The following is a 14,021-nucleotide window of genomic DNA, read 5'->3' on the forward strand; positions in this document are numbered from 1 at the left end:
ATCAGACAGTAACTCCTGGATATCGAGGAAGAGATAATAACAGTTCCCTTGGATTTCAGTTATGTGACCTGCTAAACCTGATTTATAGTATATAAATTTTCTTAAACTCAGTAAATAAAGTTGAGCCACTTTATGGCATATAGAAAAGTCTCCTAACAAAAATGGATACTAAAGGTTCTGTGAGTCAGCATTTTTTTCTTTTTGTGAGTCAGCATTTTAAAAGTAGCTTGACTGGCCCTGGCCGGTTGGCTCAGCGGTAGAGCATCGGCCTGGCGTGCGGGGGACCCGGGTTCGATTCCCGGCCAGGGCACATAGTAGAAGCGCCCATTTGCTTCTCCACCCCCCCCTCCTTCCTCTCTGTCTCTCTCTTCCCCTCCCGCAGCCAAGGCTCCATTGGAGCAAAGATGGCCCGGGCGCTGGGGATGGCTCCTTGGCCTCTGCCCCAGGCGCTAGAGTGGCTCTGGTCGCGGCAAAAAAGCGACCCCCGGAGGGGCAGAGCATCGCCCCTGGTGGGCGTGCCGGGTGGATCCCAGTCGGGCGCATGCGGGAGTCTGTCTGACTGTCTCTCCCCGTTTCCAGCTTCAGAAAAATACAAAAAAAAATAAAATAAAATAAATAAAAGTAGCTTGACCTAGCATCTGTTTGAGTTGTGATATGATACCATTGTGATTAAGTCTGTCCACCATCCTGCCTCCCTGCTGTTTAAATGGTAATGTATGGTACATGTTTGAAATGAAAAATATTTTGAAAATTTTACTATCTTTTGTATAGCAAATTATGTTGTATACCTAAAAGTAATACAATGTTATATGTCAATTCTATCTCAAAACGGGGGAAAAAATTAATATTTCTTTACCACACAAAAGATGGACAGAACATGGGTAAACAAAATACTAGCTAAATTTTAAGATTTTGGATGTTATTTTCTTTATACTCTTCTGCAGTTTTGAAATTTTCTATACTAGACAAGTAGAATCATGTAATCACAATGTAGGATTTATACTCTGGCAAAGTTATTAAATAAGGGAGCCCTGGCCAGATGGCCCGGTTGGTTGGAGCATCGTCCTGAAGTGCAGGGGTTGCCAGTTCGATCCCCAGTCAGGGCACACACAGGAGCAGGTTGATGTTCCTGTTTCTGTCTTTCTCTCTTCCTCTCTTAGTAAAATCAATACATTTAAAAAATGATTTTAAAAACTAATGTAAAATAATACATGGTAAAAAGTACTGAATGGGAGTGGGTCAGCTGGAATTAGGGACAAATTGCTCATTAACATGTTGGAGATTCATCATCTACATGTAAATGGCGGGGAAATTATCTTCTCCCACCTCCTTAAAAAAATACTGAAAGGAAGTATCTGTAAGTAGACGAGATGCACTTTGAGCTGCCAGAGGAAAGACTCTGACCTTCTTGAATTTAACTCATACAGAAAAAGCAAAAGCCTCCAATGGCTGTGTCCTGGTGCACTGTTTGGCCGGGATCTCGCGTTCTGCCACCATCGCTATCGCCTACATCATGAAGAGGATGGACATGTCCTTAGATGAAGCTTACAGGTGAGGACAGGAATGTGTCCTGTGTGACTGGCTTTTCATATGCCCTGAAACATGAAGAGATAGGATGGTGGGTAACCAGATTAGAACCGATCATGATTATTTTACACTCTTTACAGGTGATGGGGTTTTCAGATGGTCTTTTCAAAAACTGAAGAAGAACGCCTTTTTATAAGTTAGCATGAATTCTACCCTAATATGCGTCAAATGCATCCTCAGCTATTTTTTATGTTTAAGGAATAACAAGTCCAAATAGATCTCTATTCTGTTATGTGAATTTATATCTTTTCCTTATGGGGGGAAGTATCATTTGTTCTATTTTAAATATGAGAAAGGAAGCTCCAGGAGAATACTCACAATTTCTACTCTGCTTCAAACTTTGTGTCTCTTCCATTGTGCGGAAAAAGCCTGATACATACAAGTATTATCAGACTACCCACTGTCAAACACCATCCACTGAGTAAAATCTCCTGCATTCTAGAGTTGCCAGATTTTGCCGTGTATTCCTTTGACTGGGTTCCCCCTCCCCCTTTCTCAAAATGGAGGGCAGGCAAGCGGCCACAGCACACACAGCAAGGCCTGGCGTTGCTTCAGTAACTGGAGACCTAAGTTCTCTGCGTGTCTTAGTGGACAGTGGTGGTTAGTTTTCATGTAATTAGGAATCATTAAATATACATGCATGAAGCTGACCTGTATGGGGACTTTTCAAATTGAGACAAAAGAAACGAGCTGCCTGAATAGCTTTCATTGAGAGGAGGTGGAGGAGCTGGGTCTCCCGTTTGTCTGCAAAAGCTCCTCCTTCCTTCATCCAGCTCGTCTTCCCAAGTCCCTCTTTTGCCAGGTAGAGCCAGGCAGAAGGCACCCTTACATCATATATGAAAGTCTTTTTTTCTTAAGTGAGAAGTGGGGAGGCAGAGAGACAGACTCCCGCATACGCCCGACCAGGATCCACCCAGCATGTCCACCAGGGGGTGTTGCTCTGCTGCAACCAGAGCCATTCTAGCGCCTGAGGCAGAGGCCATGGAGCCATCCTCAGCGCCCGGGCCAACTTTGCTCTAATGGAGCCTTGGCTGCGGGAGGGGAAGAGAGATACCGAGAGAGGGGAGGGGCAGAGAATCAGATGGGTGCTTCTCCTTTGTGCCCTGGCCGGGAATTGAACCCGGGACTTCCACACACCAGGCTGATGCTCTATCGCTGAGCCAACTGGCCAGGGGTCCTAATATTCTTAAAATTAAGGTGTAGCCATAAAATTCAGGGTTTGTTTTGTTTCTTTCCTCTCTTCATAGATTTGTGAAAGAAAAAAGACCTACTATATCTCCAAACTTCAATTTTTTGGGCCAACTCCTCGACTATGAGAAGAAGATTAAGAACCAGACTGGAGCATCAGGGCCAAAGAGCAAACTCAAGCTGCTGCACCTGGAGAAGCCAAATGAACCTGTCCCTGCAGTCTCAGAGGGTGGACAGAAAAGCGAGATGTCCCTCAGTCCACCCTGTGCCAATTCTGCTACCTCAGAGGCAGCAGGGCACCCTGCCAGTGTGCCCAGCACCCAGCCGTCACTGCTAGAGGACAGCCCACTGGTACAGGCACTCAGTGGGCTCCGCCTGTCCTCGGACAAGCTGGAAGACAGCAATAAGCTCAAGCGTTCCTTCTCTCTGGATATCAAGTCGGTCTCGTACTCTGCCAGTATGGCGGCATCTTTGCATGGTTTCTCCTCATCAGAAGATGCTCTGGACTACTACAAAACTTCCTCAACTCTGGACGGGCCTAACAAGCTCTGCCAGTTCTCTCCAGTTGAGGAAGTCTCGGAGCAGACTCCAGAAAGCAGTCCAGATAAGGAGGAAGCCAGCATCCCCAAGAAGCCCCAGACTGCCAGGCCTTTAGACAGCCAGAGCAAGCGGTTGCATTCAGGAAGAATCGGCAGTAGTGGCGCCACCCAGAGGTCCTTCTTGTCTCCGCTGCACCGGAGTGGGAGTGTGGAGGACAACTACCACGCCAACTTCCTTCTCGGTCTTTCCACCAGCCAGCAGCACCTCGCACAGTCTGCTGCTGGGCTGGGCCTCAAGGGCTGGCACTCGGATATCTTGGCTCCCCAGACCTCCACCCCTTCCTTGGCTAATAGCTGGTATTTTGCAACAGAGTCTTCTCACTTCTACTCTGCCTCGGCCATCTACGGCGGTAACGCCGGTTACTCTGCCTACAGCTGCAGCCAGCTGCCCACGTGCAGCGACCAAGTCTACTCTGTGCGCAGGCGGCAGAAGCCCAGCGACAGGGCTGACTCCCGGCGGAGTTGGCACGAGGAGAGCCCCTTTGAGAAGCAGTTTAAACGCAGAAGCTGCCAGATGGAGTTTGGAGAGAGCATCATGTCCGAGAGCCGGTCGCGGGAAGAACTGGGGAAGGTGGGCAGCCAGTCGAGCTTCTCAGGCAGCATGGAAATCATTGAGGTCTCCTGAGAAGACACTTGTGACTGGACTGACAGGTCTTTTTTGTTCACAAAAAAAAAAGTTCCCTGTAAATCTGAAAAAAAAAATATATATACACATATATGTGTGTATATATATATGTATGTACATACATATATATTTTTGGAGAATGGAGCTACGGTGTAAAAGCAAAAGATGAATCAACAGAATTGTTCTCAACACCTGCGTCTGAGAGACCAGCTAATACTCCTCTCAACAAAAGGCAGATGCTCGAGTTCCCCGTAGACAGAGAACACAGTTATATGCAATGAATTGCACATCCTCTCGTTCTTACTAAGTCCAGTTCTGTTTGGTGTTGGAGGACATATCCTCTCCCGTTTCCATGTTGTGCTACAGAGATCTCAAATACTAGTCTTCGTCCCGTCCTTCCATAGTGCACCTTAGCGCTGAGACTGAGCCAGCTTGTGGGTCGGGTGGGTAGACCCTACTAGGGACAGAACCTAATGGTAAATCCAAGAGAAATGATCACATCCAAAGCTGATGTACAAATCCAAGCTCAATGGACAGCTGAGTGGTTCGAGCATCATTCTCCGGTTCAGACCGTTAGGGGCCTTGCCAAGATCTACGTTATAGCAAACCCAGTACCTCAGACAGAAAGTTGGGGCTTTCACCACTACCACATCTGGTAGCCCGTTTTCTCGGCACCGTGAATATAGGTAGGTAGCTAGTCACACTTTCAGACCCATTCAGACTGTCTATGCACAAATGTCCAGTTGGTCCTGGATGGAGGTAGTTAATATTTTCTTTCCTTCTTCCAGCTTTAAGATGAAAGAGAAGGAAACCATCTAGGATTCCATGTGACAGCCAGGAATCTGGCAGCATAATGATTTAAGCTAAGGTTGGGAGACTAACCAAGTTGGCTTCCCTTTTTATAAATCAAAGAGTTGTTCAAAATGGGATTGGTAATCCTTTAAATAAAGGTGAACTTGGTTTAAAGCCAGATGTTTGGGTTGGTAGCAGAGCAGCAGCCAGAGGAGATGTTTTCCATTTGTTTCCCTGCTCAGATACATTTTGTGAAAGTGTAACAATAAGGTAGACTTTTAAGGGAAGTTACCAAGAGGGAGAAAAAACTATAGAAAGATGAAAGAAGTTTGTAAAATTGCTGCAGAGAGGCAAGAAACTGGTTTCTCAGTGTCTTCTCCCCCTTAGCATGTGATGAGGGTATTATTTCTGTAATTTCCTTAGACTTTCAGATTAACTAATCAGGCTGAGATAGGCTTTAGTACGTAAGGAATTTCAGAGTTTGTTCACAATAAAACAGTATAGGAAGGTGAGGTCAAGATGGTTGAATTTTGAGCAGAGTGGGAAGCCACAGCCAAGCTATACTGAGAAAATACCCTCAGCATTTTTAGTAGAAAGGACATATCAAAGTGGGACGGGACCACGTGGTCTCTCAGTCCCGGACCTGCAGTCACTGGAATCCATCCTGGCAGCTGAAAACTGGAGGTGATTAGAACACACAAGTGATAGTACATATCTGCTTTTAAACTTCCTGGCTTGGGTTTTCTCAGCTACAGTATGACCCTCTTTTGAAGCCTTAATTTACGTCAGCAGCTTTTTTTGGGAAGGGCGGTGTTGTTGTGTCATTGTTCTTTACTGTAAATGTAGCTAGTTGCTGACTCACATCTCAGGTTTTCCTATGTTTGAGAAATGGACACTCTTTTGACTAGGATGTGACTTAATGTTTCCTATGGTGACTGCTAAACACCAGCATAGAATATGATTCAGAACTGACTTGATTGTAACAATGAGCATGACTGGCGACACGCGGACGCTGTGCTGTGACGTGGGTCTAGGTGAAGCAGAGCTGGCACGGGAGGGCACTGTTACCGTACTGAAGAAGTCCTGTTAAGTCATCTGAGTTCATTTGTCTTTATACTTTTAAATTTGGGGTGTAATCAGACATCCTCAAGGTCTCACACAGTAATTTTTGATGCGTTATGTACACACACACCAATGTGTAACAGTTCACTGCTTTCAGTTCCGTCACAAGTGTTGAACGTTTTTAAGAAATGGAAGCAGTGGCTGCAATGTTGAGTACGCTTCAGGAGGGTTAAGGGACTTGGTTCAGATGAGCTATTTGGGCAGAAAGTTGCCTTCCATCACTGGGATTTCTCACCCACCATGGGCCCCTCCCTTCTTTCTTGTGACTGTGATGTAGTCATACACTACACCCTTTAGTCCTTGATCGTCAATATCAAGTAATCAGTTCTTGGGATCAAGATGACTGTGCTGAACGGGCAGTCCGAGACGCCAGTCCTGGAGCTGCCTGGGCGCTGTGGGGGCATGGTGGCCGGCCCTCTTCAGCATGCGCTCCTAGGGGAAGCCCTGGAGTCTCCTAGGAGGACACAGACGGTGATTATAAAGGGCTAAGCTAGACTTCTGTGTGAGAAATTCTGGGAAATGGTTTAGGACATCTGTAAAGTTAGGTGGAAAGATTGTATAAATGTTTAATATGAATATAGTGTTCCTTTGGAATAAGGCAGGCTGTCTAATGGGTAAATTGTGCATTTCTCATGTGATATGTCATGTGTGTTAATACGATGAAATAAAATCAAAACTGGTACCTGTTTATACATAAATGTGATAAAGGACCTCTCTTTGCAGCTATAAACTTTGATGGGACAGCAATGTCCAAGTTGTGAAGGGAGCTGTGATGGAACCTGTCCTGCTCTTATGTCAAAGAGGATTTAGCTCAAAATAAAATGGTGAGGTCATCAGGGATATTACATGCTCTGCATTCACATGGAACACAGGTCATTAGCAGTTTCACACCAGCCTTTGCTTTCACATCTACCTGACCGACAGTGTCCAGAACACATAGAGGGTGGGAAGAAAAAGACCAGATACACATCTGTGGTACATTTTAATATATATGATGTATGTAAATGTTATAATTCCTGTAGGAAAAACCAAGGAAGAACAGTTATTAAAGTTCAGTTTTCCATTCTTACCATGTACATCTAATGACCTCTCTGCTTATAAATGACACTGGACATGATGAATTAAAAGACTGGAAGCTTAGGCCCTGGCCAGCTGGCTCAGTGGTAGAGCATCAGCCTGGCGTGCAAGAGTCCCGGGTTCAATTCCCAGCCAGGGCACACAGGAGAAGCGCCCATCTGTTTCTCCACCCCTCCCCCTCTCCTTCCTCTCTGTCTGTCTCTTCCCCTCCTGCAGACGAGGCTCCATTGGAGCAAAGTTGGCCTGGGCACTGAGGACGGCTCTATGGCCTCTGCCTCAGGAGCTAGAATGGCCCTGGTTGCAGCAGCGACGCCCCAGATGGGCAGAGCATCGCCCCCTGGTGGGCATGCTGGGTGGATCCCGGTTGGCCACATGTGGGAGTCAGTCTCTGCCTTCCCGCTTCTTACTTCAGAAAATACAAAAATAAAAAAGACTGGAAGCTTAGTCTCACTAGTTTGTGAGTGAATATTTGTGCATTGAAGGAATACATTTACCTTCAATGCAAACAGATGGTGGAATAAGGATGCTAAGAATCACAGGTGATGTCATTTAAGTTGGTTGTGAAAGGTTCTGAGGTAAAGTTAGATTTAAGAAAATTTAAAAGTAAGAAAAATTTAAACTTGATGGGAACAGTAATGTCCAAGTTGTGAAGGGAGCTGTGGTGGAACCTGTCCTGCTCTTATGTCAAAGAGGATTTAGCTCAAAATAGAATGGTGAGTGGACTGGGTGAGTGAAGACTAGAGCTGTCTTGGCCAGGGCCCTGCAGAAAAGTGGAGGTGGCTGTGGGGCAAGAACAAAGGGGTGCAGGATAAACCTGCTTGGAGATGGCGGAGGAGGGAGCAGCTATTCCAGGGTGTAGGTGCTGGGAAGGCCTGAGGTCAAACCAGTGACTAGTTTAAACGCAGACAGATTTGGGGGGCTGAGCAGGCTGACAACTAAAATGTGACCAGGGCTTAGAGTAAGGGAAAACAAGTTCTAGATATGATGAGTAAGGTGTTCATAGTGGGATTAGTTGGCAAAACCATTTTTATCCTTAAAACCTTCACTGCCATTTTATTTTAAATTCTCCTGTCTGGTTTTGTTTTTCTGACACTAGGTAGGAATTTTTCAGGGGTCTAGTAAACAAAATTTGTCTCGGAGCTTTTCTGCTTTTCTCTGAATATTACCCTTCTGTTTCTATAAATGGAAGAGGGAATTAAGTTATTTCTAGTATTCTGTGGGGCCTATTCATCCTTGGACAGCATAATTATACTGGTTATATCTTTAACGCATCGCAAAATCAACTGGAAAATTACAGCACCTTCTTGGAAGATGTTTACAAGTCAATCGTATTGTCATTTATGTGCATAGGCATCAACCGAGTTTATGTAAAAACAAGTTTCATTCCTTTAGTTCTAACTAAACTACTAGTCAGGTTGAAGTGCTATCCCACAGAAAATGCAGAATGTAACCCTGGAGAAGCAGTGTCACTTGCACATGGTACCTTCCGATTAGTGCAGATATGGTCTGGGTCCTCTGGTCAGGGCAATTAGGACAGTTTCAAAGACTGAATTAACAGTACTTGGTTCACAAAAGCTTTCAACATAAATCATGCCTTACAATATAAGGAAAGGTAGCAGTAGGCATATGCCTTGATTGGTGAAGAAAAACTGAGTCATTAGTAAATGCTGTTAGGTCTTAGAGTGGCACTGATGGCCCAGAACAAGTTCCTAAGAGTGATGGATGCATGCACACACACCTGCATTCCACAAGAGGTACTGGCTAGATGAGGAGCCAACCAGATCAATTGCTAAAAACGTTTTTGGGCCCTGGCCGGTTGGCTCAGCGGTAGAGCGTCGGCCTAGCGTGCGGAGGACCTGGGTTCGATTCCTGGCCAGGGCACATAGGAGAAGCGCCCATTTGCTTCTCCACCCCTCCGCCGCGCTTTCCTCTCTGTCTCTCTCTTCCCCTCCCGCAGCCAAGGCTCCACTGGAGCAAAGATGGCCCGGGCGCTGGGGATGGCTCTGTGGCCTCTGCCTCAGGCGCTAGAGTGGCTCTGGTCGCAATATGGCGACGCCCAGGATGGGCAGAGCATCGCCCCCTGGGGGGCAGAGCGCCGCCCCTGGTGGGCGTGCCGGGTGGATCCCGGTTGGGCGCGTGCGGGAGTCTGTCTGACTGTCTCTCCCTGTTTCCAGCTTCAGAAAAATGAAAAAAAAAAAAAAAAAAAATTTTTGGTTTTTTGGTTTGAAATGTGAATAATTTTGTCTGGTTACTTTTCCCTTTTGTGGCCATGACGTCTGAATACCTTCCTTGTATGTGTGCAAGAAGTTAAGTGTTATTTATTATAAATGAGTGAACTGTGACATCCCCCTGGTGCACTATGTAGCTCTTAAGAGAGGAATGAAAGTCAGGGTGGGGGCAAGGAAAGCAAAAATACTTCTCTCATGATTAAGACAAACTTCTACTTCACTCTACAATTTCTAGTATCACGACATAAGTAGTTTCCCACGGAGCACTATACATCTGGTTTAGCTGAGGGATGAACAGCTGGGAAGAGGAGCTTTTCAGTCTGGAATTTAATACAGTGTCTGCTCACAGCCCTCAATTCCTGAAGATTCCTGGTTTTGCTTTGCGACTTGCTAAGGGAAATGCCAGCTAAATAATTCTACAGCTCCACCCCGAAGGAACAGTGGCATGTTGGTCCCCAGAGCTGTTGGTTTATGTAACCTATAATGTACCTTTTTCATATGTCAGAGGAAAAAGTAAAGAAAAACCTAGAGAATAAAAAAACAAAAAAAAACCAACCCTCATTTCCTAAGTGCACTCCAGTATCTCAGTATGAAGTCCTCAAAACTCATTTCATCAGACACTGGCAGAGAATATAATTCCGTTACTAAAACAGAAAACTTTGAGGGAAACGAAGACATGAAACCTATATAATGGTACTCATGAGACCTATATCACTTGCTTTGAACCCCACAGCTCATCTGTTATAAATTTAAATACATATAATACAAAGAGTAAAGGCCAGCTTCTACCGACCTACCTCAGCTAGTACAACAAGGAGACTGCATGTACAGGGGCCTGTTTGATAGTGTTCATAAATACAGATGAAAAAACTGACAAGCAAAACATTCTTAAAAGAAAGGAGTCACTGGATGCCTAATTTATAATTAACAAAAAGAAGGAAAGGAACTCTCCCTTGGGAACACAGGATTTTGAAGTCCCTACCCCAAGACCTAGGGCCACTACTCAGCAACAACAGGTGAAGATGGTCATCATTGCTAAAGAGCAAAAGATTAGAATTGCACACTGGGAATCTTAGAGTTGGAAGGGGCTTGCGAGCCCATCCAGACCAGCTCATGCTGTAGGGAGGTGGATACTGAGCCTTGGGGAAATTTGAATGACTTACCGAAGGTAAGGCTAGAACTTCCAGCCAGGGCTCCTCCACACCGTCCTACAGGGCAGATAGGGCATCAAGTATTAACTAGCAGACAGCTAGCATAACTATCTTGAAATAATAAGTCACTCAAGTGCCCAGAATCCATTGGAAAAAGTAAAGTATGAGACAGGAAAGGATGGGTAACACCAGGTTATCAGGGAAGAACCACTAGGAATGATATAGAATAGGGGAGTTGTTAAAGGGACTGACCTTAGGCAGTTAGTGTCCCAATTCAGCTTTTTTTTCTTTCCCTGAAGTCACTGGGCAGGTGGTGGGGCAAGACGCTGGCTCTGAGTCGGGGACAGCCAGCACAACTGAAACCTGCGAGCAACGAGACCGAAACCAGCATCTGTCTCGCCAGGACCACGCTGGCCTCTCCTAAGCCCTCGTCCTCCCTGCTGCAGACTATCTGAAGATGTTGGTGTCATGTGGCCCAGGATTGGGAAGAACAGCAGGCAGAGTTCTCTGGGAGCTGGAGAAGCTGGGGGCCCAGCCGTTGCCCACAAGGTCTGTGAAATGTGCATGAGATGCAGCAGGGCCTGACCGACGGCACCTTCCAGCAAGGGAGCATGGTCACTGCATTACTTCCCCCGAAAACTCCCACGCGCAGTTCTCTTGTAGCCGCACCTAGCCAGAGATCAGCAGGGAAAGAAATTCTGGAAAATAGTACAAGTTAGCCAAGTGCACGTGCACAATATTGCAAAACCACTACAAACCATAAATATTCAATTAACTAGAATTCTTTAAAAATTAAATTTACCGGCCCTGGCCGATTGGCTCAGCGGTAGAGCGTCGGCCTGGAGTGCGGGGGACCCGGGTTCGATTCCTGGCCAGGGCACATAGGAGAAGCGCCCATTTGCTTCTCCACCCCTCCCCCTCTCCTTCCTCTCTGTCTCTCTCTTCCCCTCCTGCAGCCAAGGCTCCATTGGAGCAAAGATGGCCCGGGCGCTGGGGATGGCTCCTTGGCCTCTGCCCCAGGCGCTGGAGTGGCTCTGGTCGCGGCAGAGCGACACCCCGGAGGGGCAGAGCATCGCCCCTGGTGGGCGTGCCGGGTGGATCCCGGTCAGGCGCATGCGGGAGTCTGTCTGACTGTCTCTCCCCGTTTCCAGCTTCATAAATATAAAAAAAAAAAAAAAAAAAAAAAAAAATTAAATTTACCTATTCTCTGCTGTTCCCCAGTAATAAAAGTAGCCTATCTACTCTACTTAAAACTCAAATCTAAGTTTATGCCATGTTTTGTGTAATTCGTTTTATTTTATTTATTTTTGACAGAGACAAAAAGAGAGAGGGGTAGATATGGACCGACAGACAGGAATGGAGAGAGATGAGAAGCATCAATTCTTCGTTGTGGCACTTTAGTTGTTCATTGATTGATTTCTCATATGTGCCTTGACCGTGGGGCTACAGCAGACCGAGTAATCCCTTGCTCAAGCCAGCAACCTTGGGGCCAAGCTGGTGAGCTTTTTGTTCAAACCAGATGAGCCCGTGCTCAAGCTGGAGACCTTGGGGTCTTGATCCTGGGTCCTCCAGGACCCAGTCCGACGCTCTATCCATTGTGCCACTGCCTGGTCAGGCTAATTCGTTTTATTATATAAACTGTATTAAGTGCAGTGAGGGGAATGGCAGCTGAGCCCTGAGCTTTTCTGTAGCCCTGTTGTCAACCAGTCCTTCCTTCTTTGAAAGTGACAAGTATGTCCTTGTGTTCAGAGATGGGTTCTGTCTACTGAAACTCAAAAAGAGACAGTGATGGTGATGACTTTTAAATGCCACTTACTATCAGCCTAAGTGAAGGGAATATGATTATTCTTTGTATTATTTTTTCCATTTTTCTGCCCATTTGAAGATTTAGAAAATGAAGTTAGAAAATAAAGAGGTGAGATCTAGTATAGCCATATTAAATATGAAAATGTTTTGTGAAACAAATAGCATGAAACGGTATGCAGAGAAAGAGCAATGGATTAGAATCTAGTCCAGAACTAGAGCCTCAGTTATATGGAAATTTAAGACGTGAAAGAAGGGGTACTGCACATCCGTGGGGGGATGGGTTCTTCAGTCAGTGCTGCTGTCTTCTCCATGACGTTTCCCAGAATAACCTTAGGTATTTCCTAGGTTTCTAAGTTACAGAACATCTTCCTTGGTCTGAACTCTCTAATGAATTGCTCTAGAAATGGTTAACAGCCCCATTAAAATCCTGACTATGAAAAGGCATTATTAAAACAGACTCCTTTCACCAGTGAGGCTCAACTGAGGTGAAGGGTCGAGCTTCCTGCCCCTAGCTCGCGCTTCCAGTTCCTCCATGGCTTCCTCAGACCAGTCCTCAGGCTCAGCGGGGTGTCTGCACCCTCCTCAGTGATGGGAGGAGAAAGGCACAGCGGCCGAGAGCTGAAAGGGTTAGTGCTGCTCTGGCCTCTTCTCTGGCCTCTGGCTTCCAACTTGTCTTTTCAGCTCCGAGGGAATAAACAATCTTGATACTGTTTTTTGGTCCTCAGGAAATCCTAGAAGCTGTTGTTTTTTTTTCCTCTGATTTTTTAAAGTTTTTATTTTATTTTTAAATTTTGTTTATTCATTTTTATTAGAGAGGGGAGAGAGAGAGAGAGAGAGAGAGGAAAGAGAGAAAACAGGGGAAAGAGTAGGAAGCATCAACTCCTATATGTGCCTTGACCAGGCAAGCCCGGGGTTTCAAACTGGCGATCTCAGCATTCCGGGTCGATGCTTTTCCCACTGTGCCACCACAGGTCAGGCCTTCCTCTGATTTTTAACATTTTTTTTTCCATTTAGCTTAGAATATTCACATTCCTTCTGTCATTCAGAAGAGAGTAATCCATCCTTCTCTGCATTCTGTTTTCATGCTGTTTACGTCCTACATTTTATTCTGGGTTGACTAAAATCCAAGATTGAAAAAAAATTTAAATCTAAGAAGCAGATGAGGTTTATCTGAGATATGTGCTAAGTTAATTGAGATCAATTTTAATCTTCTATATTGTAGGCAGTTTTTGACACTGAAAACACCTGTGAGGTTTGGAGGACTCAAGGGAGCATCACGAGACCTGCGTGACCCCCGGCCCCAGGGCTGCCCTTCTCCCCGGCCCCGGGCCTGCCCTTCTCCCCGGCCCCAGGGCTCCCCTTCTCCCCGGCCCCAGGCTCCCCTTCTCCCCGGCCCCAGGCTCCCCTTCTCCCCGGCCCCAGGCCGCCCTTCTCCCCGGCCCCAGGGCTGCCCTTCTCCCCGGCCCCAGGGCTGCCCTTCTCCCCGGCCCCAGGGCTGCCCTTCTCCCCGGCCCCAGGCCGCCCTTCTCCCCGGCCCCAGGGCTGCCCTTCTCCCCGGCCCCGGGCCTGCCCTTCTCCCCGAAGGGCCCCAGGCCTGCCCTTCTCCCCGGCCCCAGGCCGCCCTTCTCCCCGGCCCCAGACTCCCTTTCTCCCCGGCCCCAGGCTCCCCTTCTCCCCGGCCCCAGGGCTGCCCTTCTCCCCGGCCCCAGGCCTGCCCTTCTCCCCAGCCCGTCTCTGTCCCTGCTTGCTCTGCTCCCACACTCCATTTCTTTCCGTCTTCAGTCTTTTCTTTCATGAGAACATTTATGATGTGTAAAGTATTGCACGAAGTACTTCTGTAGTTACT

General features: G+C 46.6%; 1 protein-coding gene across 1 annotated transcript in view; it reads left to right on the forward strand.

The window, feature by feature from the left end:
* The window catches only part of DUSP16 (dual specificity phosphatase 16), an 88,596-nt gene extending 84,453 nt beyond the window's left edge, over positions 1-4,143 (forward strand). The window contains exons 7-8 of the mRNA XM_066355529.1: positions 1,428-1,551; positions 2,835-4,143. Coding sequence (XP_066211626.1) covers positions 1,428-1,551; positions 2,835-3,999 — 1,289 coding nt within the window. The 3' untranslated portion in view covers positions 4,000-4,143. The remainder of the gene's footprint in view (positions 1-1,427; positions 1,552-2,834) is intronic.
* Positions 4,144-14,021: the final 9,878 nt, after the last annotated feature.

The sequence above is a fragment of the Saccopteryx leptura genome, chromosome 1 (assembly GCF_036850995.1).
Source record: "Saccopteryx leptura isolate mSacLep1 chromosome 1, mSacLep1_pri_phased_curated, whole genome shotgun sequence".
Taxonomy (NCBI): Eukaryota; Metazoa; Chordata; class Mammalia; order Chiroptera; family Emballonuridae; genus Saccopteryx; species Saccopteryx leptura.